The sequence below is a fragment of the Apiospora phragmitis genome (assembly GCF_038363925.1).
Source record: "Apiospora phragmitis strain CBS 135458 chromosome Unknown utg000002l:1.0-5516284.0:1.0-5523493.0, whole genome shotgun sequence".
In the NCBI taxonomy this organism is placed as follows: Eukaryota; Fungi; Ascomycota; class Sordariomycetes; order Amphisphaeriales; family Apiosporaceae; genus Apiospora; species Apiospora phragmitis.
The window spans coordinates 1,391,378-1,416,784 of NW_027117400.1; the positions used below are offsets into that span (position 1 = coordinate 1,391,378).

The 25,407-nt window shown below is 52.4% G+C and overlaps 6 protein-coding genes across 6 annotated transcripts; 5 read left to right on the top strand and 1 right to left on the bottom strand.

Moving 5' to 3' along the window:
• Nucleotides 1-2,647: 2,647 nt before the first annotated feature.
• On the top strand, nt 2,648-4,050 carry PG994_001260 (uncharacterized protein; the record flags this gene model as incomplete). The annotated part of the gene is made up of 2 exons (XM_066852669.1): nt 2,648-3,496; nt 3,553-4,050. The coding sequence occupies 2 exons, from the start codon at nt 2,648-2,650 to the stop codon at nt 4,048-4,050; spliced, it is 1,347 nt and encodes a 448-aa protein (XP_066720810.1).
• Nucleotides 4,051-4,922: 872 nt separating this feature from the next.
• PG994_001261 (uncharacterized protein) lies at nt 4,923-5,587 on the bottom strand (the record flags this gene model as incomplete). The annotated part of the gene is made up of 2 exons (XM_066852670.1): nt 4,923-5,288; nt 5,498-5,587. The coding sequence occupies 2 exons, from the start codon at nt 5,585-5,587 to the stop codon at nt 4,923-4,925; spliced, it is 456 nt and encodes a 151-aa protein (XP_066720811.1).
• A 1,241-nt stretch (nt 5,588-6,828) lies between these two features.
• Nucleotides 6,829-7,945, top strand: PG994_001262 (HIRA-interacting protein 5; the record flags this gene model as incomplete). Its single annotated transcript, XM_066852671.1, has 2 exons — nt 6,829-7,692; nt 7,772-7,945. The coding sequence occupies 2 exons, from the start codon at nt 6,829-6,831 to the stop codon at nt 7,943-7,945; spliced, it is 1,038 nt and encodes a 345-aa protein (XP_066720812.1).
• Nucleotides 7,946-17,590: 9,645 nt separating this feature from the next.
• PG994_001263 (uncharacterized protein) lies at nt 17,591-20,514 on the top strand (the record flags this gene model as incomplete). Its single annotated transcript, XM_066852672.1, has 3 exons — nt 17,591-19,100; nt 19,161-19,836; nt 19,893-20,514. 3 exons carry the CDS (start codon nt 17,591-17,593, stop codon nt 20,512-20,514), a joined length of 2,808 nt encoding a protein of 935 aa, XP_066720813.1.
• Nucleotides 20,515-21,887: 1,373 nt separating this feature from the next.
• Nucleotides 21,888-22,894, top strand: PG994_001264 (uncharacterized protein; the record flags this gene model as incomplete). The annotated part of the gene is made up of 4 exons (XM_066852673.1): nt 21,888-21,939; nt 21,997-22,087; nt 22,139-22,303; nt 22,360-22,894. The coding sequence occupies 4 exons, from the start codon at nt 21,888-21,890 to the stop codon at nt 22,892-22,894; spliced, it is 843 nt and encodes a 280-aa protein (XP_066720814.1).
• A 496-nt stretch (nt 22,895-23,390) lies between these two features.
• PG994_001265 (60S ribosomal protein eL15) lies at nt 23,391-24,325 on the top strand (the record flags this gene model as incomplete). The annotated part of the gene is made up of 3 exons (XM_066852674.1): nt 23,391-23,477; nt 23,737-23,893; nt 23,958-24,325. 3 exons carry the CDS (start codon nt 23,391-23,393, stop codon nt 24,323-24,325), a joined length of 612 nt encoding a protein of 203 aa, XP_066720815.1.
• Between the last annotated feature and the right edge of the window lie 1,082 nt (nt 24,326-25,407).

Below are 25,407 nucleotides of genomic sequence, written 5' to 3' on the forward strand. Positions count from 1 at the left end.
ATGTTCCTCCAATCACCGCCTGCATTAGCACATAATAACCTAAATGACCCTGGGGACCTTTTCCTGCTAGTCACTTAGTCACCGTTCGGGAGGGGCCATCTCAGCCGTTACTGTCTCTTATGTTCCACGCTGAATGCGATCGCTAGCCTGAGGCGGTCCATCTTACAACAATATACTCCGTATCCATGGCATGTATATTGCTCTTACTTACTCGCCCTATTACGCCAATGTTTCAGACCAAGAAGCAAAGTTGCTCGTATCAATAGGCGTAAAAGGCAAAAGGCAAGGCGCCATCTGCTCTCTAGCAAAAGAAAGCACAATCGATATAGACGGCTTTCTGAGCCATCTATTGGTCCATACATGGCGTATGCGGGTAAGCTATCCTACAAGGGGGGCGGCGCCGACATCGAGGGTGGAGAGGAATCGAGAGGGCTCATAATGGATGGACACTTGTCAACTAATCTATATTGTGTGAATGAGCCTACATATTTACTATAATTTTGGCCGCACACTGCACGCCCTGGCTGGAACCGGGCGTTTACCAGGCAACGTTGCGGCGGCAGTGTTCCTACGCCCGCCACATCGGAAGATCGCCTCTGGAGCCTCCTCTGGCGGAAGCTGAGACACAGTCGGCCAGGTATGCGAAGTCAATCTTGGAAATGGCACAGCTCTAAATGAAGAAGGGCTGGCCGCGTTTGGACACAAGAAACAGGCGAAAGTAACACTCTTCGTTCGGTGGTGTGGTAACCACTCTGCAGATCCGTCAATATTATGCCGCATCTGCAGCCCATTTGTCAACACTCCATGGGCCGAGGCCAGTATGAGTGTGGATGAGGGGGATTGAGGGGGTTGTTACTTAGTTAGTACAAGTACAAGAAAAGAAAATAGCAACGGACGATGGCTGTTGCCCTCGATTCATTTGAGGCGCTTCCGGAAAGTGAGACAGTGTCGCGGTAGAACAATGCAAACAACAGTTCGTCCGGCTGCACAGATGCGTCTATTTGTCTGCCGATGTCTTGGACTGTGCTGGATCGGATCGTGGGGTGGATTGACGGTTCGGGTCACTGCGTTCATAAGCAACTTCCACTCTGTGTCTACCCGTCTAGCCGGACTGTTGTAGGATACACAAAACAAGGGACCCAGGCACAATCATCCGCGGCTCCATCCAACACTTTCTTCTGGGCATCGTATGTACATCAGCTCGATCGTTGTATACTCACATGGTGTGGTGCCTGACGATCTTTGGTGTCGGTTTTCTGTTTCTTTTCTCTGCCGCTGTAAGGTTAGCGGAGAAATGACTACGGTCATGACTGAGGCTTGATCCTGACTCCTGACTGGTCATTGTTGCTTTATGTACACTCAATTAGCCCTGTGCCTAAGTCGAAAGTAGGTTGCACCACCAATGATACGGAACCGGCAGAAGATGCACCAACCACAACAGCAGAAAGTTGACCCTGCCCTTGTACAATGTGACCCTACTATACTCAGACTACCCGCGCTTCCCACCGGTCCAACGATGAGGAACTTGGGAATGGAAAGAGTCCCTCCCAGACCGCTACCTGCCTCCAGCTTGCTTGTCGCCCCCGTACATGACTCCCCTATGTTTCCATCTCATCAATGGGGTTGGACCGCGAGAGATATGTAGGGCTAGAGATGTGTCAGTGTGAAGCCCTCCTCCTTTTCTCTCTTCCTCTTGTAGCCACAAGCTGAAATGAGAGGGAATTGTAGGCTTGAAAGGACAGAGAGGAATATGTACATCCGGCAGTTCCACTAGGAGCCATCGTGACTAGATTAGCTTTTTAATTTCCATCCCGAGGGCATTGTCTGATGTAATTTGCCTTAGTCGTGGACGCTAATGACTGTGCTAGAGACCAATTATTGCCAGGGAGCAGGGAGACAGCGCGAGGGGCAGAATGACTGGGTTACTGAGGGGCCCTGCAAGTCCCTGTCAAAATGCGAGGGTGTTCGATGCGGGCGACGGCGCTATGGCTAGCAATGGCTGGTCATCCATGCAACCCCGGATTGGCGCCCGTGGCATCCTTCTAAGCCGGATTCGGCTCTGTCGAGTCTCTCTCGTGACCATGTTGCTATTAAACCACATCGGTTGCCCACGATCTGAAAGTGTTTGGCCCCCTGTGCTGACTCTCCTCTTTCCTTTCTCTTTATGCTGTGCGCTCTTTTGATCGAGGTCGAGGCTTTTTCCTGCTGTTTGTCTTAAACACAGTCTCTGCCGCCTTTGGCATCTTGGTCTTACTACTACTTACATACTTGGCACAGACATTCCCCACGAGCGACTTGACAAACCCTCGGGTCGGTCCCACGGGCGCTACTGGCCTCCATTTATAAACTCCAGCAACGCCGTCATCGAGCCACTGAACTCGGGGCCATATCGTTCGACTATCCCCTCCTCCAGAGTGGGATCCGAACTGACGTCAAAACCGCTCATTTCGGCGCATGACGGGCTTGAGGACCCTTTCGGGTACTACGTAGCCTAAACCTGCGACAATTTGCGACAAATGATAACCCTGGGACTTGACTTCTGGGAAAGGAGGGCTTGAATCAAAAGGCTCGTGACCTGCATGTCCCTTTTACCGTTTCCAGATCCCCTTATCTTCTATTGCCCGGATCTTACATCCGTTGCACAAATATGCAGTTCTCCAGGGTGAATCCCAGGAATGACCTGGCCCTGGATGTGACAATCAAACCGCCAGTCAAGTCGAATGCCAGGACGAGACCGCAGCATCCGCCCAAATCATCACCACCAGACCCCGAGGACCTAAGGCGGAGGCTTTACATCGTGCTCTCGGAGCAAAATGCACAACGGGAGGCCCGGCGACAAATGAGGGCGCAAAAAGCTAGTGACGGAGCTGTGGACTCGCCTCTATCGGCAACAAGCTTTGCTGCTAGGGCGGCAGCTACAACGGCCGGAACCACAGCTCCGGGTCTCAGACTGGTCATCGCACCACCCCGAGCAGATGCGAGTCGGGACATCCACGGGAGCAGCCATAATAAGGGTCATAGCCTGCGACGCGCCAACTCCAAGCTGGACGCCGGAGCCAAAGATGTGAAGCGCAGCAAGTCGTTCTCCACCAGGGCCAAGAAGCCGGCAACGGCAGAAAGTGCTGCCCAGGAGGAGCACCCGTACCACCACGTCCCCCAGGTGGCCGCCCAGCAGTTCGCGCGGACGGCGACGGCCAAGGCCAGTCTGTGCGACATGAGCAACGTGCACCCGCTATCGCGCCAGGCCCTGAAATTCCACATGGAGGGCTCCGCGGCCGAGCGGGCGGAGCTCCAGTCGAGCAAGACGCCCCGCGAGCAGCTGCGCGCCCTGCGGCGCGCCCAGAGCACGCGCGAGAGGCTGCAGGAGCGCAACCAATTCCAGGACGACGCGCCCCATCTTCCGGCCGGCCCACCAATTCCAACCGGAACAAGCGCCGCTCTCTCCCCGCCGACGGCCTCGCCATGCTGTCGTCGTCGTCGTCGTCGCCGCACGATGGTCGGAATTACAGCAACCAACACTGGAACTGGGCGAACATGGGCGACATCGTGGAGGGCTCGCCGCTGAACACCAACAGCAACAGCAAGAACAGCGGCGACTACCACTACCAGTACCAGTCGGGCGACTTCTCCCCCACCGCTCGCCAGAGCAACAGCCACAGGCGCCAACGACCCCGGAGCTTCGCGGATCTCGTGCCCAGCGCCGAGCCCCTCGTCGTGCGCACCCACGCCACCGGAGCGGACCGTCGCGTCGACTGGGCCCAGGAGGACGAGAAGGACCGGAAGATTTCTTCGCAGCAGCAGCGTTCCAACAGTAACGGCAGCAGCAAAGTGCCGAGGAGCCCGCTGCTCCGCAAAGCGGATTCGCTCTGGGCGCTCAAGGGGAAGCTCGTGTCCGTGACTACAGGGCGTCACAGTCCAAAGCAGCACAGCGACAGCAGCAATAATAAGTCAAGGAATAGCGCCAACTCATCCGAAACCGGGATGTCGTCGTCGCCCGTCAAGTCACCGTCGCGGGGTGGGTTCTTCGCTCGGCTTAGACGCTTTAGTTGACGAGATTGGATAATACAATGTATGGGTTTGAATTGTGGAGAGTTGGAGTTGGAGTTGGAGTTAAGTAGGAGTTTAAGGCAGTGGTTAGTTGATATTGAGGGGGAGTGTAAAAGTGTGTTAAGGGTTGTACGGAAGTTGTTATCACGATCAGTCAGTTATGATGTCTATACGCCGAATGATTAATCCTAATATTTCAATGCCTACAATAATGCTTCAAAGATGTCGTCCTTTTTGGTGGCCTGAGTGTGGTCAGCATGAAAGCAAGTCATAATGTGGCGTCCAATGGCCGTTGGAAGCAAACTTTGTTGCACCGCATTGGATGGCGTCTCCAGGGGGTTCCAAGTACCACCTCTTGGCATCCGCCTGAAGTCAGAACTTATCGATCCTGGGGTAGATAGTGCCAATGAGATAGCTAGCTGGTAGCAATGAAATCGCTAGTCACGAAATAGCAGGCGGTAGTCGGTAGTGATTGCAGCGCCTCCAACAAGTACAAATGCTTCCATGTCATGCGTGATTATTCAATTATTATGAGTACCTATCCACGTTCGTTCGCGTGTCATAGCATTTCTTCTCCGTGATCACAGATTCCGGGTCTGTCTGGTGATTTCCCTGGCTAACCAAGGAGCCTTCCTAGTCAACTGGTATATCATGCGTTGACTTCTCGTAACACTGTCGGGATTGTTAGTTGAGAGCCAACTTCCAAGTCGCAAAAGCTTGGGTCATAAGTACTTACAGTCTTGTTGTCGTTGCAACTTTTGGCCGAAAAACTCCGTATAATAATAGGAAGTTGCGGCTGGAACGTACTTGCCCCGTTCATATGGCGAGGGCGCAAGAAGGCAGTTTTGCTTTTTTTAGCAGGAGTCCCAGGAGTCCTAATCCTTCTGCTTCTCATCCTCGTCCATGAGCTTCCGGATGACCTCGGCGTCGTGCTGGGCTGCGCGGCGGCGGAACTCGGCGTCCGGGTCCTCGCCCTGCTCAGCCTTCTGGGCCAGCTGGTACTTGAAGAGCTCACAGTACTCGCGGAGGCCCTCGCCGTCGGTGCTGCCGCGCGGGGCCGCGAGACCCTTGCGCAGCGCGTTCATACCGTTCTGCAGGCCGATCTCCTGGGTCCAGACCTCCTTCTTACGGCGGGGGTTGGCGTTCAGACGCTGGCCGCTGCTGCTCTCGTCCCGGGGCGGGTCCGTCGAGTCCGCGATGGCGCGCAGCTGGTGCGGCAGATTGGGGTACTTCTTGAACAGCTTGGTCAGGGGGAGCGGCCGCCCTCGGGCTCGTCCTCGGCGGCGGCTTGGCCGCTGCTGCTGCTCGACTCGCCGGCGTTGGGCGGCTCCTGGGGCTCGTTGTCGTGGATCTCACGATGAGTCTTGGAGCAAGGGAGTGAGCATCTGTTGGCCAAAGGTTAGTTATGATGATACATTTTGATCGTGTTTAGATATGATGTAGAACTTACGTGTACTTGGCGCACTTGGTGCACTTGTACTTCCCATCCTCCTTCTCGCAGCTGATGCAGATTTCTCTCTGCGGGTATCATGGGCGCCATCTTGATGGTGTCTTGAGTGTTGGTTGAACTTGTGGTGAACTATTCAACGTCGTGACGGGGGCGCGTGACGGGGCTCGTGGGTGGCGCGCAAGGAATGGTGAACGGACAGTGAATTTGCGCCTTCCAACCACTCACGCTTTTTTTGTTAATAAATTGTGAATGCCTGCCAACAGTAACAATCGCGATGCTCCCTCGCGTTCACCTATCGATAAGGATATGTGAACTGTCGATTCTTTCCAAAAAGGCAAATCAACCGATTGTCTTTCCAACGTGAACCTCAGTAGGACAGTCTCAATTGAGGGTATATATCTACAAGCAATGGAAGATATGGGACGAACATCCAGAGTTGTCGCTACTGAAGGAGTTCTGAAGGAGTTGTCAGAGCAAATCCATTGGGCGCGTGGTTCAAACCAGCTTATCCCCGTTAAGATCTATAGTGCCAGTAGAATAAGCCTAGGAATTGTCCTTTCACGCAACCTGGAGCAACCGGGTTATCGACGGGATAGTTGGCGATGGGATAGCTGGCAATAGGCGGGTGTAGTAACTGCGGTACCCCTAAACATATAAGAGAGGCTGCCGAGTATTCCAATGCTAGTCGGGGAAGTCGGGAATAGTGGGAAATGAAAGTTTATGCAGCAGGAGGTATCACGGTTCAAGCTTTCCTGGACAGTCTATGTAGGTTACAACACTGGGAAAGGCTCTGGACAAGGCTGGAAATAAACTGCCATCCGCTGGATATGGGTATCTAGGTTAATCAAACGTTTCAAGGCTGGATAGCCGGGTTCTGTGGAGTTGAGGTTGGTACGTGATTTGGTTGGCCCATGGTTGTTCTCGTCAGGCGTCAGGGTTCGAGTTGCTCGGGAAGGGGGAGAAATTCTGGATGACAGAAATTTGCGTCATGGGGCATTATGGGGGCGTATCCGGCAGGGTGGATTTCTAAGCGGCAAATTTTTGACGGTTAGCCCGATCTTTCTATAGCGGGCACCTCGGCCTGGAAGCTAATGGACGTTCGGAGCTGAGGGCCAACTGAACAGCGACCTAAACCTACAACCGACAACCAACATCCAACTTCAACAAACATTACCGACCAACCCAACACCCGTCACGACTGGACCAAGATTATTCGAGACCGAGTATATATTTGTATGGATTAGGCGCCCTCCCTCCAGTATCTCCGTGCTCTTTCAACAAACGATATCCACCCTAAGAGAGTTGTGACGACATACACACACCCACACACGATGGCAGCTTCCAGCCGACTTATGCGGCCAACCGCTGCTGCCGCCACCACTCTCCTTTCGACCTCGACGAGACGAGTCGCCCCCCGAGCCCGAACCTTCGTCTGCGAAGCAGCAACAACCGCCTCGCGCAAAGCCCACACAAGCGCGCGCCTCTCTACCAGGCGACCAGTCCTCTCTTCCACGACTGCCGCCACCTCCCGGTTAACACCGGCCGGCGGCCTCGGGCAGACCCGCAGCATCTTTATCCAGACGGAGAACACGCCCAACCCGGACGCGCTCAAGTTCCTGCTGAACCACCGCGTGCTGCCCGAGGGCCTCTCGGCGCCCTTCCTCGAGTACCTGAACCCGCGGTCCACGATCGCGCCGCCGTATCCATCGCCCCTGGCGGCGCAGCTCATGAACATCGACGGCGTCACGGCCGTCTTCTACGGCGCCGACTTCATCACAGTGACCAAGTCCGCCGACGCCAACTGGGCGCACATCCGGCCCGAGATTTTTAGCTTGATCACCGAGGCCATCACGTCGGGGCAGGACATCGTGACGGTCAGTAAGAAGGCGGCCGTGGGCGACATCGGCGCGGACGGCAAGGCGGTCACGGCCGAGGACGTCGAGGCCGCTAAAGCCCAGACCCCCGAGGAGCAGGACAGCTTGGCGTACGACGAGAACGACAGCGAGGTCGTCGGCATGATCAAGGAGCTGCTCGAAACGCGCATCCGGCCCGCCATCCAGGAGGACGGCGGCGACATCGAGTTCCGCGGGTTCGTCGACGGCCACGTCCACCTCAAGCTGCGCGGCGCGTGCCGGACGTGCGACTCTAGTACCGTGACGCTCAAGAACGGCATCGAGAGCATGCTGATGCACTACGTAAGTTTTCTTTCCCTCTTTCATTCTCCCCCGCATATCCTATTCTATCTTTACAAGGCGCGTATACTTTTGCTAACAGAGCATCGTTGGGCAGATCGAGGAAGTTCAAGGCGTACACCAGGTCACGGACCCGGAGGAGGAGATTGCCTTGGCCGAATTTGAGAAGTTCGAGGAGAAGTTACGGGCGCAGAAGGGCCCTGACGCTGCACCCTCGGCGTTTGGCAAGGACGCCATTGATTCGGTCCCTGGTTAAAGAGGGACAGGCATCACGGGTATTTAAGAGATTGTATATTAGAACCTTCCCGGTAGAGGATGGGAACATCCTCTCTTCTTGTACAGTACTCTCTCGGTGTGTTCACCCCTGAGTTCTTCATTGGATGTTAGCAGGACGCACAACATCAGGTTTGTATTGAAATAATACAAGAACAACCCTCTGTGGCTGCCTTTCTACCTACATATTCCCTATGGAACGCAAAGTAGCTGGCATAGTCGATCGCTACGTTTTGACTCAGCCTAGATATATGTGCTGATATACGAGCTACCCCCATTCACCACACGAGAAGGTCAAATAGGGGTAGCTCGTATATCATTATTTCGACCCTCTTCGTTTAGCTCAAACCAACTTTTCATGAAGTTCCAGGGTACCTAATGTATTCTTCATGTGTTACATGCCGACAATGACCTAGTAAATTGCTGGCGAGAGTCAAAACATCGTTGCAGCTTCGTCTAACTTGACCCCCGTGGAAGTGAATAGACTGTGCCCTTAAACCACATTATAGCATGTTCCAGACATCGTTAGCTACGTTACGGTACATATGAGGCTTTCCTGATGCAGATGGGTATAGTTCCTCAGGTTCCACATATACAAGGCCCCAACTCAGGACACAACCTACGATCCCTTTCCTGTCTAGATTTTGGCGAGGTCCAATGCCTCTCTGCCTGTACCCATTCATATATCAAATATATCAATGAACGAGACGATGGTGACTAATTTCTCTCAGTTGCCACGCCGCACTACCTACTGAAGGTCGACCATGACCAGTCCTGGCATCTGGTCCAAAGTTTCCTTTTATGTATTATAATGGCTTTCCATATCCACAGATGGGACCTACCACTGCCTCTATCGTCTTGGCAGAAGGCCGTGGAACTACTTAAGTAGGACTCGTTCTCCTCGAAAACAGCAAATCCCAGTCACCTGTGTCCTTGGAATCCATGCACCTCCTGTGGGACTGGTATCTTCCCCAACGCTTCCTTCGTCAGCTAGCCAGCTAAAATTGGTGTCCAATAAAATACGCACGCACCACCATTGGCCGATTTCCCTCGCCATCACCACCCCTTTCCAGATACTAATAGTACCGCTATTTTAGTAGCTACTTTTATACAATTTACTTTATTCGAACCGTAATTGATTAAATATTAATAGTGATTATACCAGCCTTTTACGCGACGCACAGTAGCAATGCGACGCGGGATAGAGCGTAGTAGCCGTAATATCAAAGTAGGATTTATCGAAGCCCACGCCATCTCAATTATTTCCTTCGCATATCTCTCGTCGGTCATGTTCTCTTTCAAATATTGAAAGCGAGGCTCGATTTCGTATATCTTCGACTTAAGGGCCTTCCACACGTGTTTAATAGGGTTAAATTAGGTGAATGTGCCGGCCACTAGATAGTCCATATACCCTTCGATTCGAGGAACTCCTTCACGGCGTTGCCGCGATGAATACGCGCGTTATCCTGCATAAAAGGGTCACTAGGCTCGTAAAAAGGAAGGAGGGCAGCCTCGAGAACCTCAATATACCGGGCAGAAGTAAAGCCGCCGGCAGGAGAGTCGGGGTCTCCCGGCAGAAGATAAGGGGGCTGGTCCCGGCCTCTCTTTCCCTCTGCCACACCATTGCCCACACCATGATACTGATTCGAGGCCTGGAATGATTCTGCGGGCTTATAAGGTCCTTTCGGAAACGTTCTGTGCTGTACCGAAAGACCCATTGGCCTGGTATGTGCGGTGCGTTCTGAATAGTGCATTCGTCTGAAAAGAAGCAAAGCAGCAGCTGTTTCATACGCGCCGGCGAGGACTAATAACGGCAAAACGCGAGCCGTTCTTTAGCGTCCTTTTTCGTCAAGAGGATGCGCTTCGCAGCGCGCCAGCGACCGACCTTCCATTTGCGAAGGTTGCGGCGTGCGGTGTTGACGGAGAAGGAGCACGGTCTCGATCCTAGCATGACATTCATATCTAAGCAGAGCTCTCTCCAAGTAGCACGGGGCTTCCGGCGCACCAATTGAACCAGATAGCGCTCTTGCCGTGTCGATAATCTACGACGTCGGCTAGAACCCTGCTTCCTTTTCGGTGATTTTCGTTAAATGAAGCGCTTTACGAGGTTATTAATGGTTGCTGGCCGACGCGTGCCGAACGCGTCTGCGATAACCCTCCTTGGCACACCGGCAATCGAGAGCGCGGTAATGGCCGTAATTGCGTGGGAAGAGAAATCGCCATTTGGCTTGCGATCTGCGGTCAAGATGCGGCCAAATTCGGTAATATCCATGTTGGATTAACGAAGTTATAGTAAAAGGAAGTTAAAAGGAAGGAAAAGATGATGAGATGAGATTTCTAGTGTTGGTGGTGTGTGCGTGTTTTTTTGGCACGTCACTTTACCTCTTACCCGCCACGTGTTGGGCTGGTGTCAGACCTGCACGGCTACCACTTATTTTATGTATCGTGTTCACATCCCTATCTCATGCTTGCACCAAGTCTCCTGGTGAGTGTCCAGCCGTCAGCACGCTGGTATTTCGACAACATAAAAAGTAGGGTCTCTTCTGCTAACAACGAATTCTCATGAGGCACTGCCTCATGAAAAGAAGAAATACGTAGAAGGCTTAGTGGATAGATGCATACTAGTCTCATCGAAGATTCAAGGGAAGGAGAAGGGAGTTTCACTAAGCAAAACGACGTTGCTACTTTGTCGCCTTCCTTCTGATATCTTGCCCCATAATCAGCCGGCTGGAAGGCGGCATCAGGCGCAGTAGAGCCATACGGAGGAACCCCATGTCGGGCCTGCGAATGACGAAAACCCCGAATATACTACGTGGTACAAACATATTACCCAACAAGTCTATTATGAATCGTTTATGGACTTTGAAAGGCTTACTTCATCACCCGGAGGAGCCTTTGTGATTATCATTCATGCTCCCCAGAGTAGCAGTACATAGAATTATGTCTGAGGTATACAGTTCTCGCTTCAAAAATCGTACTAAGGGAGAAACCCATCATTCACTGTGATTTGATACCACTAATACACAGTACAATGTATTCAGGTAACCTGTTTGACTTCGCAAGCGACTAAATCCCTCCTGCATACCTGATATTGCGACATATCACAGTGCACCCCCAGTTGATACGTCAAACTGCCAGGCAGAACCAAAACCAGGCAAGCTTCCGACACGGGGCTCGCAGGGACATGTTTACAGTATCGGTCATGCTGGCAATGGCCCACGAGGCAATGAGAAAGAAAGCTCCTTTACCTGCATGATTACAGGTTTCGATGGAGGCCCGTCCAAGTCAATATCCATCAGATGACCAAGAAGTCGCTCTTCTCCCCTCATCAAGATCGTCTTATCTAGAGCCCGGCCTAGGGGAATAGACTTCAACGAAGTCGAGCCTCTAGGGACTTGGGGTTTCTTTGAGTTCTGTCTTCTTCCAGACCTCGAACTTCGAATGTTCCACCTGGTAACTTTAAGAGAGGGAGAGGGGCAGAGAGGGGGGAAAGAGAGAGGGGAAAGCTGGACTTTCTCTCGTAGTGCGTCGCGGGCCGTGGCTGTAACACAGCATCACGTCAAAGTCTATGCAGGCTTGGGACTTAGGTTAACGTAGGAGGTCCAACTTATCAAGGCCTCGCAGGTTTCACCGCAGAAGACGAAAAGGGCCATGGGAATAAGAATGCGACAAAAGAAAAAAGGCTTTTGCGAACCAGCAAGCACCAAACCTTAGGTTCATGGGACCATGGGCAATGGATGTTATTCATGCCCGACAGAACAGTAGCTGTCAAAACACACGCTCTGATAGAATAAAGTCAAAATAGGTTGTTTCCGCAGCAGGGTGTGTGGGTTGGTTTGCCGGTCAGACAGCCTCCCGTCTGCTGATCCCTTGGCGAAAAAGGCGATCGTCCAACGTACCCCAGATTTGGAGGACTAGTTGCATACCCGGATAGTATTGCTATGAAGCAGCTCAGCAAAGCAAGAGAGGGTAACATTGCCCGTGTCCTGTGTGTGTGCGTGGCTTGAGGAAATCCAGTTCGTGGCGACATGTCGAAAAGAGGGGCGAACCGCGAGAGGGGGGTCCACATGGGGGACGCCTCTATCATGCCACTAGGCAGACGTACGTCAAGTTGCATACTCATCGAAGGTATGCAACATCTTCCCAAGAAACTCGCCTTTGCAGAAACCCCGACCTGGACTAGATTGCGTGAAAGTATGGGAAAAGTGTGCCTGACCTGAGACTTCTGATGACATAACTTAAAGGGCCTACCGCCGGTATGGCATTCGAATTCCGTGCAGAACTGTAACCCGAGTCCAGGCATCCTTTGGTGAAAGTCACTGTTGCAAGTACGTCAGAATTGCGTGGCGTTGGCACACTTGCACGCTTACACGCACCATAAACAGCCTTCGAGCGCAGGTAAGAGAATGAATTGTGTCCAGGCCCCAAAGCCCGGGGATCTGAGGGAAACGGTTCCGGACCTCTAGTCGGTATCATCATCGCGGTAGCTGCTTGAATACTTCGACTAGAAACAAATTGGTGTGACTGGCTGGCTGGCTGGCTGGCTGGCTTGAATTGACAGGTAACGGACGGAGAGAAGACGGACCAGCAGGGTTGGCACGGATCATCTACTGGGGCTGGGATGTCAGTTTACGACGTGCAACGTAAACATTGAGAACCCGGGTACCGAAAGACCTGGTCGCGTGCCGTGGCCCGTCTGTACTCGTTCGCCAGCAGCTCGTGGTATGATGTATCGCTTCCAAGTTGAGACATGAGATGCCATGCGCACCGCTCTGGAGAAACAGATTGGCGGCGCCCAGGGATCTCCAGGGCATGTCCAAGTTTGTGCAAGAGATTGACGCGGCTAGATCTGTGGTGTTGACAGCAATGGCAATAGGCCATCTGGGGCCAAGCAAAGGACCGTTCGCTCGAAATCTGGGGTAAACGCCCCCTGACCCCTAGCCCCCCTGCTTCTCATTCCCAGTGTGCAATCCCCCTGCCCCGGACCAGTAAAGTTTGAGACGAGTTGGTGCCTTCCTTTATTTGACCTTATTGCGGCTTTCGATTATTGGTACGACGGTATCTGCAGTAAGGGAATAAGCGTGTATTGCTTCTTCGCGATGCACGTCGCTCTGCAACCATCAGGTAGGTAAGTACATGTAGTCTGCATGTCGCTCAAACGTACGTTCTGTAGGATGCCATAAACTTGAATCTTCACACGTCGAGGAATAGTGAGGGGGGAAAGTGCGCCTCCGAGTCCTCGAGTATATGTGTTGCCTACCCAGGATATATCAATTGGATGGAAGAATACAGTGCTTCATTGGTGCTGCTGCGGTCGTTCCTCGGAGACTGCTGCTGTATGCTGTGACTTGCATACATACATACAGCGTGCATGTAGGTAATCCAGGGTATATGCATGTCTTCGTATCACCTTTTATTACTCGGGTATTATGGCTTCCAGCCCGTGATCAGTTAGAGCTATGCGTTGCGTTGCAAATGCTACTGCCACTACTGCCAGCACTGGCAGTGAAGAAGATTGCGTTGTGGGGTATCAGAGGAGGGTGAGTAAAAGACGACGCAGCATTGATCAAGGATAACTTGTCGCGGCGCCGACTGGTTGCAGTCGGAGGTCAGGGTGGTCTGATACTGGTTATTTCCGTTGCAACCACTACGCGCGCATATGCAGGTTGAATACAGTTACCGTTCAGAAAGATTAACCCCCTCTACTGTTTCCCGAAAATGTCAAAATACACGACGGGAATCTAGCTTCTTATAGTATATTCCAAGCCGAAAGTTGCTTTAGTAGGTTTAGATTCACCGTCTAACTATTTGACTTTTCGGGAAACAGTGGAGGGGGAGGGGGGAGAGGCGGTTAATCTTTCTGAACGGGGTACTGTAGGACAATTCGACGGCGGGATTTCGCTTGGTCGCTACGCGGAGGATGCTAATCAGGGTGCCTACCAAACAAAAGAAGGGTCGTCTCTCGCGTCAGGTGAAGGTTCTTCTCAGGCCAGGGTAGCCCTCTCGGTGAATGCAAAGGAGGGTGGCATCAGCCGAGTAGCTCTTTGCTTCCCCTGCGGTACGAGCCCCGCCTAGAAGATCGTCGGCACCATCCCATATCTTGAAATGGCAAATGCAATCCTGATTGGTTTGGCATCCCAAGAAGCTCAAGAGGGCTCACCAGAGACCACATCGTAACCGAAAGGCAACGATGTTAATAATAACAGTAGCTTTGACGTGCATACATGGCAAGAGTTGCTTGTCAGTTCTGTTAGGCCAGTAAATACTCAGAACACCGGAGGGAATCAACATAAGTTCCTGGAGAGACATCATGGCCGACAGCGGCCAGCCACGGCGGTGGTGGATGAGCCACAGGGTGTATGCCCGCAAGCAGGTAGTATACTAGGCCTAGCAGCTTCGGCAATGAAGCGTCGGTGCAACGTGAAAGCCCAACATCGTCAGGTTTTCTTGGCCAAGATTGGGTGGTGGTGCAATCTGAGTGGCTCCGCGTGTCCCGGTTCAAGTTAGCTCAGCGGGTTGGAGACTTGGGGTGCTTACCTTACCATCCGATGTCATGGCCGTCGGGGCAAAAGTGATTTTGAATTTCTGGGTACTGTTCCAATTGAGGCTGGAATATCCGTCTGCCGTGCGACAAGGTCATGGAGAGTACGACTGTACGAGTAGGGGGGTAGAAAGCGAAAAACATCACGGGCCTCCTTGGCGGGTTAGGGGTTGAGCCGTTCGAAACGGTGTCGCTGTCAAGGAGGCCAACAAGCTCAGGCTTCTTGCCCTTGGATTGCATAGATCGGCCATTCCCACACTCTTCTTCGGACGGCAATTTATTTCGGCGCATCAGGTTTACTCCTCAGTACATACATACCGAACCAGAAGTCAGTAGGTAGGTTGGGCATTTGGCATGGAAGATTATTCGCATACCAGTACAGCTACAAGCAAGCTTCAGGGGGTTGGCTCTGCTCCCGCGCGAGGATTGGTCCATGGCAAAGGTTCTGTCAGAACGAGGAGCATAGGCAGCCAATAGACTTATTCTGGAGCACACCCTCCCGACTCATCTCAAGGCATGCCTCTTTCGAGCTTCGATCTCGAGCGGCGAGCCTGACCCGATGCCGACTAAAATTGGCATGTATCCACATGCCTAGTCGTAGGTTAGATGCTGCAAGACATCTGCCCATCTGGCCATGAGGTAGTGGGAGGAGACCGAAGTACGACTACGAGGAGTACATCTATGTATATCTGTTGGAGGGTTCAGGGTCGATGGAGGGTTTTGGTTAGAGAAGAGTCCATCTCTGCTCCATTCTGTCAGTGCACTTTATTTATTAATGAGACTGGACTGGACTGCATTCCCCGACTTGATTACTTCTTGCCGCAACAGCTCATTGTATACGCGATTACAGCTACACAGAGTACCTACATACCTGCTCACATATCGATCCCTCACGTAACAGCCCCAGCTCTTTGTGGATACTACTGACATCTGCACCTATCTGGGCACTGCTGATACATGCCTAGCTAGCTGCTGTCAGCAGACCTCGCCTTTAGCCAACAGTCAAACAAACAAGGTACGTAAATCCCACTCATTCGCCGTCCCAAGGTGTATTCAGGATTTTGGACTAAAGTGCAGTGCATACATTTGGCACGCCCCGCAGCCACGCAGCAGAAGAAGCGCAACTCATCATCACCTCGCCGTCAGCAGCTCAGGAAAAACGAAGCCAACGTCCACAGCTGTAACGCAGATGTGCTGCGGTGGGCCCCGTTGCTGCAAGACGGAGACGACAGACAGACAGACAGGCTCAGCCAGCTCAGTTCACACAAGGACATTAGCATCAAGCACTAGGGGGGTGCACCCTGGCCTGCCTGCTGGGCGCTAGAGCCTGGTTCACTCCACCACCCGTCGAGGCTAAAAACCTCCAGCCACTTTGTTCGCCCAAAGTCTCGTGTGTGCCGCTGCAACGCTCTCTCCCTCTCTTGCGCGCCAGAGCTGAGCAGGGGTGGTGCAAGCTACATGCACTAGCACCGAAAAGCAGCAGTTAGTACAGTGGGAGAAGCCAGTAGACCAGGCGCGGAAGCAGAGCAAGAGCGAGCACCTGAGCACCTGAGCACCAAGTCACCAGTAGCAGTTCGTTCACCTCGATCGATTTCCCCGCTTCCCAACAGCACTTGGACTTAATTGATCGACTTCCCCGGGCCTGATTCCCTTTTAGTCAAATCCTCCCACCTTCCTCCTCCTCCTCTTCTTCTTGCCTCCCTATACTCGACCTGCTCATTTGTCACCTTAGGAGCAGTCGCCGCAGACGCAAACGACATATCCCTCCGCCTCTCCTCCCCTCTTGTGTGGTTGGTCGGCACCGTACCTTAGCTTGGCGACAGCGCGCGACAGACTAGACACCCTGCAACACCTTTCAACAATGGGCAGAAGCTACAACCGCGCGTAGCTCTATTTTGTTGCAATCACTCCTCGAGACCGTACTAGGCGGGAATCGCATACAGATCACGGGCGCAGAGAATACGATCAGTCCCCCCGCCCCGGCACACGAGAAAAGGCAAAGAGAGAAAAGAGAGACTGCGAGAGCGCGCGAGAGAGAGCAAAGAGAAGGCAATTAGACTGGTTTTCCACTAGAAAGACAGAGATATTGTCTACACCCTGGATTAGGAGGGAGTCAGAAAGAGAAGAAGAAAAACCGGTCCAAGGAACGCAACGCGCGTAACACCTCAGACGAGAGAAAGAGTATGCGCCCGAAGCTCTCAGGCTTTAAACTCCAGAATCGATATCACCACTCCGTATCCGACCCAAACTGTGTCCCGGCTGGCGCCCAAGGACCTCTGGACGGCATTCAGTAGTGGGATAACACCCATCGACTCTCTCTCTCTATCTCTGTCTATTGTTGACATTCGACCCTTATTTATCTTCATTTATTGTTCTTTCTATCCCTCAGTTGCAACCTTTAGACGGCTTTCTGCGATACCCTCTGCATAGACTTGGCGTTTCCTTTGGTTGCGGCTTCAGGCATTGGTGAGTGCAGCATCAGCTATTTCCTTGTCATCAGAATGGGCCGAGTTTGGGTGGCCCGACTTTAATCTAATCTCGTGTGATCCATGTACGGACCCGTTTCTCACGGGGCTGCGGATCCCTATGGTATAGTGGGGTTGCTGCTACGCTTTGCGGGAGAGCTCTCTCATTTCAGGGTCCGCTGGAACATTTATATTCACACGCTCTTCACTGCGCTCACAATACCGCATACATTGAATTCCCTCTCCCTCCCGGTCCTTTGGACGGTGCACCACTTTCACTAATTGTCCCGTTTGTTTTGCGATTGTTTCGGATCCTTTATTCTTCGCCCTGACATCATAACTGACTCCAAGCTCAGATTATACTTTCGCAACGGTCTCCAAAAGCATACACTACACTACAACCAAGACGCCAATTCCTGCTATTATTGTCACCTAATTGACTTTGGGCGTCTCTCTGCACTTGAGACCACACGAAGTCCCCAATTCGCCATCCTCGTTTATTTTCACTGCCCCCGTCTGTGGTCGACTGGTCCAGACAGGTCCCTTGGTGTATACTTATTGACCGGAGAAGTCCGAAACACGCTTTGTCCTCTGCACCGAGAGCTCTACTTGTGTATATAATATGAGCTCCACCAACAACAAATCCGGCCCGGGATCCAAGCCTGGGCAGGTTGGTTACTCTGCTATAGCTCCGAGTAATCAGTCCCTTCTTCTGGATAAACTCAACGTGCGCCGGTCTACCCCAGACTCGGAGGCTTTGGCAAGTTCGGACGACGAGGTTGATCCTCACCGTACGGATTTGCCGCAAGCTTCTATGCAACACCAGAAGCCAGTCCGCCGCGCCTCTTGGCTGAACAACACATCACAGACGACTGTGCCGCAGCCAAGAAAAGGATCCTTCGCCAGCAGCACCATGTCACCAACCGCTTCTCATCCCAGTACCCCATCGACGGACCCCAGTATGGGCGGGTGGGGTGCGCATACTGTCGGAAGAAGCCACCAGGGCACATCTTCTTTCCCCTGGGGCACTGGTATTTGGAATACCGATCGTAGCAAGGAGCCACCTTCACGACTTAGCGAGGTTCTACCGTCGCCCACGTCAGCTCTGCCACCCGGCATGGGCAGCGGAGGCTTGTTTGGAGGTAATGACAGTTCTCTTGGGCAGACTTCACCGGGTCCGACCGACCAAACTTCGAACTCGCAAATTCCTTTCGCCATCCCGCTCCATCCAACACCAAAGACGTATCGTTCTCAATCTTACTCTGTGGGCCAGCTTGAGCCAGATGCCAACACGCCAACCCTCCCGTCCTCCCTGGTAGGCAGAGGCGGCCGGCCAATCGGCCACCCGGGACTGCAACACAGGCCTTCGCGGCCTAGTATGCTTAGCGAGATGTCGAGCGAGGGTGCTATGCTAGGCAAAGTAAAGGAGGTGGATGACGATGACGAGCAACAGAGTCCTCGTGGTTCAGCTCTTGCGATACACCATCAATCTGCCGAGGCAAAGACCATTGAGTTGCTTGCACGCGAGAACGCCATGCTTCGTCAGCAGCAGCAGCAACAACAGCAACAGCAACAGCAACAACAACAACAACAACAACAACAGCAGCAGCAGCAGCAGCAGCAACAGCAGCAGCAACAACAGCAGCAACAACAACAGCAGCAGCAGTATCAGAACTCTCGACTGAGACCTCGAGCATCCACTGGGATCGCATACGGACTCGGTAATGGCTACAGTGTGCACGAGTCCGTGCCTGAAGAATCGGATTACGCCATAGACGAGCTTGATGAGTCTCAAGAAAATGCGGAGGCGGCATCCAAGCGAGCCCTGGGCCGGCGTATGAGCGAATACGGAGCCAACGCCTACAACAACCGATCCCCTCTGTATCCGGTCGAAAACAGGAAACTTGAGAATGTGAAGAAGGCGTTCTGGCAGAGCTCCCTTGGATTCGGTGGACTGGGTGATATCCCGCAGAGTCGTCGACACTCGTTCGCTGATATGCCAACACGCCAAGGGTCAATCAGTTCTATCGGGGAAGCAGCATCACAGTACGAGGCAACGTCGCCAGATGCAGCACACGCACATGAAATGGGTGGTTACCATGACGGGACGGCTTATAATACTGCTGGTCCTGGTAAGTCACCGTTGAATTACGTTAACTCTGCGATTGATCATCGTCTAAGAGGCTCAACAGCGTCCTATTTCACTGGCGGTTCTCATGTTCCTGGAGCCCACCAGGCCATCGCATCTTCGGCCTATGGGAATCCCTACGGCTCTCCATATGGCATGTCTCCCGCCTATGGAAACAGACCCCCTTCGCCTCATCGGGGCATGTATGGCATGAGCCAGCCACGACACAATCAACTCCTCTATATTGTTTTGTTCAAGTGCTCCCGAGCAGACGTCTTCTACATCCAGGAGGGCACTGGGTTGACCGTGAAACCTGGTGACCTAGTCATCGTTGAGGCCGACCGAGGCACTGACTTGGGTACTGTTGATCGAAGTGAGGTTGACTGGCAGACGGCCAAGGAACTTAAGGAACATTACGCGGAGGAGCACTACAAGTGGCTGATGATGTACTCCCAGAACGCCGCTGCTGCCCAAGAGGGAACTGGTGCAGGCCTGATGGCAGCTTCGAACGGAATGCAAGGAAGCGCCATAGGCGGCATGGGCCCGCCAAGCCAGCATCATCTCCAAGAGCCCAGTGCCGGGGAACTCAAGCCAAAGCTCATCAAGCGTCTTGCACAGAGCCACGAGATCCACAACCTTCGGGAAAAGGAAGGCAATGAAGCCAAGGCCAAAAGAGTATGTATGCAGAAGGTCAAAGAGCATGGGCTTAACATGGAGATCTTGGATGCGGAGTTCCAAATGTGAGTTCCCACCTCTCATGTCACAGTTGTTGCCCATCTTTTCTAACTTGCAGCAGGGACTGGAAAAAATTGACATTCTATTACTTTGCGGATGCTTACATCAATTTCAACTCCCTCGTCACGGACTTGTTCAAAATCTACAAGACACGGATCTGGATGTCAGCCATCAACCCAGCGTCATTCGCAAGTCCCACGCTTGGCCTTCAAGCACCCAGCGGTATTGGTCCCGGCGCCGTTGGCTTAGGCCGAGCAGGCGCTGGCAATGGGAATGCCTCATCAAACGCCGACCGTCGACCGAATCAGCAGCAAGAGCAGCAGGCCCCATACGCAGGTGGCAATCCCGCCAGTCGGTCCTTCCCACCCGCATTCAGTCAACCGTTCGCCTCGGATCGTGGGATTGCGGCCAATAACGCCTATCCGCCATCTGCATACCCATACTCCGCGTATGGTGCTTTCGGCACGGGCAGGACTGGCGCTGCCGGTTATGTTGGTGGCATGATGCCCAGCATTGATGCTTATGCCAGCGGGTTTCCCCTAACCACGGATTATCAGACAATGCAGGGCCGGTTCCCCAGTCCGCATGGTACCCCTTCAGCTCAGGATTCCAAGACCCCCTCGTCTGGCCCCCAGAACGAATGGCTTGGTGCTTTCCAGAGCTTGTCCTTGAACTCCCGCTAGTCATTTTCGTTGACGGTTTCTCGTTTATACATACACAACGGCGTTGCAGCACATGGCTGGCGACACGAATATTCGCTCCAGATTCAGAAAGAACATGAGCATGTCGATATTGCTTGCAGAACCGGCCATAACGATGGCTTGGCTTGTTCTCACGAGCCTTTGAAAAATACTCTTTTTTCGTTTTTGTTTTTTTGTTTTGCAGTTCCCTCGGATTCAGAAAGGATTCCGAAACGGCAGCGATGATTTCGGTAGCTACACGACGTCAACGACAAATGGCATAAGACGGTTCATCCAAAAATTCATTTGCAGCGCAGGGAAAGGAATAGACAGAGCGGCTTTTGCACGAGCACGGATGTAATTGTTTCATCTCGAGGAGGGGCAAGGAAGAAGAGGAGGAGGAGAAGGAGGATGTTTGTTTCCACATTCCTTGGCTTGGGTACCGGAGGTTGATTTTCAGCATTGTACGATCAAAGTTTCTATTCATTCGTTCTCTATTTTGGTGGTGCCGGTAGGTTGGTGGTATCTGCCCCTTCGTCCGTCTGAGGCATCCGTCTGAGGAGTGGCCCCCATTTTGCACTATGGATTTTGTTCTTCTTCTTTTTCCTTTTCAAGGAGTCTACCAAGAGGGAGGGAATCAGATAGTGAAAAGTTGATGACATGGGTCGACCAGTGGTTTCTCTGGGGGAATCTGAATAATCAAAGCTTTTTTCTACAAGAATGTCGTTTCGTTTCGTCTTGATGCCATCGATACATATAGTGAGATACAAAATTGTAGAAAGGTATTGATGGCTAGGAAGTATTGGCTAGGTATTCATCATTAAAGCCCATGTATGTGTTCACCGCAACTTGGATCTGATCGAAGTAGTTATCAAATTTGACGACAACACAGGTATCAATCCGCCAGTCTAAGAGCCCAATTCGCTACTGCTGATCTGCTTAATACACGATGTTCTCCGTTGGCCCAATGAGGAATTGATTAATTACGCCAGGGCCCAAGGTACATGTGTACACTGCAAGCTGAAGTCGGTGGGTAGGGAAGTCGCGAATGAGTGTGCAAGTGCGTTGCCTTTCCAAATGCGTGGCCGTGACTTCCTAATTTACATATTGCACTTACCTACTACACTTTGACAGTTTAAGTAAACACGGATGGGTGGGCAGGAAGCAAGCGGCATTTCACAATTGATCTATCCTCCATCTCGTTGAGGTCGATTGCAAGGATCCCTCACAAGCACTGCATGGCACAATAGAAGAGAGTTCCATGCTTGTTTTATCCGCATCTTGCCTATCTCCTCTTCAGAGCGTTCTTGATATTCTGCAATACCGACCGGTATTAGATCATCTCATCACGCTAAAACCCGTGCGGCCGATGAACCATGCCACCTAAACGAGCAACGAAGAGGAAGTCTGCTGGGGGTGAGCCCGAAGGTCAGTTTGCCCCCGTCCTCCTCCCTCTTTGGCTACCGTACTGACTGCCATCTTCAGAGAGGGGCAACGAACTCGCAATTTCTCAGGGTAGTCTCAGCGAACCAAGATCTTCTACCAAGCGCCCCAAAAACGAATTCGGAGCCAAAACGTAAGTGATAGACAGGCAACGGACAAGATGCCACGACTGACTTCCTCGCAGCAAGGAGGACAAGGCGAAGGAGGCGGCCGAATGGACAGATTGGTTTAAACGGATTCAGGGGAACGAAAACACGTATTACAGAAGGGAAGCAAACCGATTATTCACCAACGTTCGGAAGAGCACGAAGAAGAGTCACGAATTTCTCGAGGGACAAGTTGCATCACTGTAAGTGAACCAAACACTTCCGAGCGAAGGCCCAGTCTGACCTCTTGGATATGTAGCCAACCTGGCGAACCAGAGACCGAGCCGATCCTCGAGAACGCCTACGAGATTGCCGCTTCCCTCCGACTCGAGGACTCACGGAAGGAGGGAGATGATATCTTCCAGCAAGCTCAGGATGCCCTCGAATCCTGCACTAGTCTGTTGGCATGGCACAAAGCCACCGAAGAGGCCCTAAAGTCAAAGGCAGTCGACACATCGATTTTGGCAACATGGAAGAAGGACCGGTCAGACGTGAAGGAGCTGCTCGCCAAGGGACGGGAACACGGTGGGATGATTACGGCGAACTACCTCGCCCCCGGAACCTTTTCCCCGGCAGGCCTGAACAACGATGAGGCAGGCGAGCATGAGAAGAAGGCAGCGAGTATGTTCCAAGGCAGTCAGCAGACAAAGTCCAAGGACTGCTGGGGACCAGCTGCACTTGAACAATTTGAGCACTTCAGAAGCCTCGTAAAGTCCACTCTTGTGGCAGCTGATGCGGATGGACATGTCGCGGCTGAGCGTGATGGGGTCTCTGATTCACGGAGGATCCAATGAGAAAGAGGGTTTGGCAAGTGAACTGTCTATTGGCTATCCCAGGCTACTGAACTGGACTATGTAAATACACTTCAATTAGCAGTAATCAAGAGGCAGGGAGAGCATATCCATGTCCTTCCTACACGGAAGTGTATGTGCAGTAGTTCTGATGCTGATTACCTAAGTGCTTCGAACCGAGAATATCGTGAAGGTTAAAGGAAAGTGGGGAAGTGCACCCGAGTCGGCTGATAAGCCAGGCTAAGCCAATCTGAGCCTAGAGCCTGATTTTTCTCACCCACAACCCAATTTGTGTGCCCCATTGAGAAATTGGTATGCTTTTTCTCGAGAAATCCTCCCATCTCTCTTCCCACTTGTGAACAACCCAAAAACGACAAACGACCATCCAATTTTGCAGGCCACAATCTCCAACCTGGTATGTTCCTGACCGACACCTCCATCTCTTGATCAACCATTGCTGGCTGTCATCTGCTGACACGAAAATAACAAAACAGCCAAGATGGGTGCCCTCAAGTACGTCGAAGAGCTTCAGAAGAAGAAGCAGTCGGATGTCCTGCGATTCCTCCTCCGAGTCCGCTGCTGGGAAGTATGTTGAAAACCACCCAACCGACCGTTTCTCCAGTACACCTCGCGACACGGCACACACACGAACAAACATATGCATTCAATGACATTTCGATTGGATGGATCACTGGATGATCATGTGGACGCCTGTGTTGTCCCGCATCTCGCTGCCCCCGAAGCTGCAAATTTTCATTTGCCTTTTTGTGGGCTGGCCATAGATCGGGACACCTGTGTCTTTGCTATACAGTCGTTGAACATTTGCTGAGACTGCATCAATATAGCTCCGTCAGTTGAATGTCATTCACCGCGCTTCCCGCCCTTCGCGCCCCGACAAGGCCCGCCGTCTCGGCTACAAGGCCAAGCAGGGCTATGTCATCTACCGCGTCCGCGTCCGACGTGGTGGTCGCAAGCGACCCGTGCCCAAGGGTGCCACTTACGGTTCGTCCCAACCATATCGCATTGGTATTCGTGGTGTGATCTTCGTTGCTGATTCCCTCTACAGGCAAGCCCACCAACCAGGGTGTTAACCAGCTGAAGTACCAGCGCTCCCTGAAGGCCACCGCCGAGGAGCGTGTCGGCCGCCGATGCGCCAACTTGCGCGTCCTCAACTCCTACTGGATCAACCAGGACTCGACCTACAAGTACTTCGAGATCATCCTGGTCGACCCCCAGCACAAGGCCATCCGCCAAGATCCCCGCATCAACTGGATCGTCAACCCCGTCCACAAGCACCGCGAGGCTCGTGGTCTCACCGCCACCGGCAAGAAGTCGCGTGGTCTCAACAAGGGCCACCGCTACAACAAGACCAAGGCTGGCCGCAGAAAGACCTGGAAGCGCCACAACACCCTGTCTCTCTGGCGATACCGTTAAACGCCTCGTCACTCCTGGTGAAAGGGGGGCGATTGATCTGGGCATCCTTGTTTTGCGATGGAACGTGGTTATGCTTCATGGAACGGTTCATTGGGCATACAACGGGCTGGGGAAAAGCTCGGCTGGTCTAAATCAGGTAGCTGAGAATGACGAAAAGCATTTGATCAGCAGCACCAAAAATGGGTTTTCTACATGGCGTATTGTGACGATGATAATGAGATTCTAAAAATCCCCAAGTAGCCGCTACTTCTCTTCGTTTCCCATGTGAGCTTCTATTGTCTTGTTCGATTGATACGCACCTTCATGTGGAAGTCTTCTTGGGTTTCTCTATCATGCGTAGTACTGTTGTGTGCATCATTCGCTAATACACTCTGAATCCATGTCGTTTTCTATCCTCGTTCTCAGACATGATGGCTCTGCCGCAACGTATAGGGCTTGTGAGTGATACCGAAGCTACCGAAACAACCTTCTTTCCTTTTACTATGCTTGTATACAACAATGATACGTGGGCTTGCTGGTTGACTCGGCCTCTTGCAGACTCGCATCTTCTTCGCATAGTGGCGTCTACCTCGTGTACCTCCGAGCAGTGACTTTTCGCTCGTCCCCATAAAGATGGAGATGAACTCGAAGCTGGCGTTTTCTGGGAACACGGGCTGCATTTGGAGGTATTAGCTTTTTCTCCCCCTTCCCCCCTTACCAGAGCCACCTCGGCCCCTGTGGTGGTGTCTTCTAGCCACTCTTTACTTACTGCCTTCGCCCTTTCCATCCCGGGATAGAGTCTACGTTTATCGGGAAAGATGGAAAATAAACAGGCTAACCTAGCATCTTTTCTATGTTGTGTTCGTATCGTATCATTCCTATTGAAGCGTAGAGAGAGGCCAGGGCAGGGACAGGGGCGCGGGCAGGTTTTCCTTATGATTAAAGGATATCGATAGCATCATCCCCAGGTTTAGGTACTTTAGGCAAGCAGCCGTGGAGGATGAGTAGCGATCTCCTATCCAAGTGTTCAGGACAGCCTCAGTATGTACAAACACCGAAGTAAGTACACCGAAGAGAGAAATGGCGTACCGACTAAGTACTTA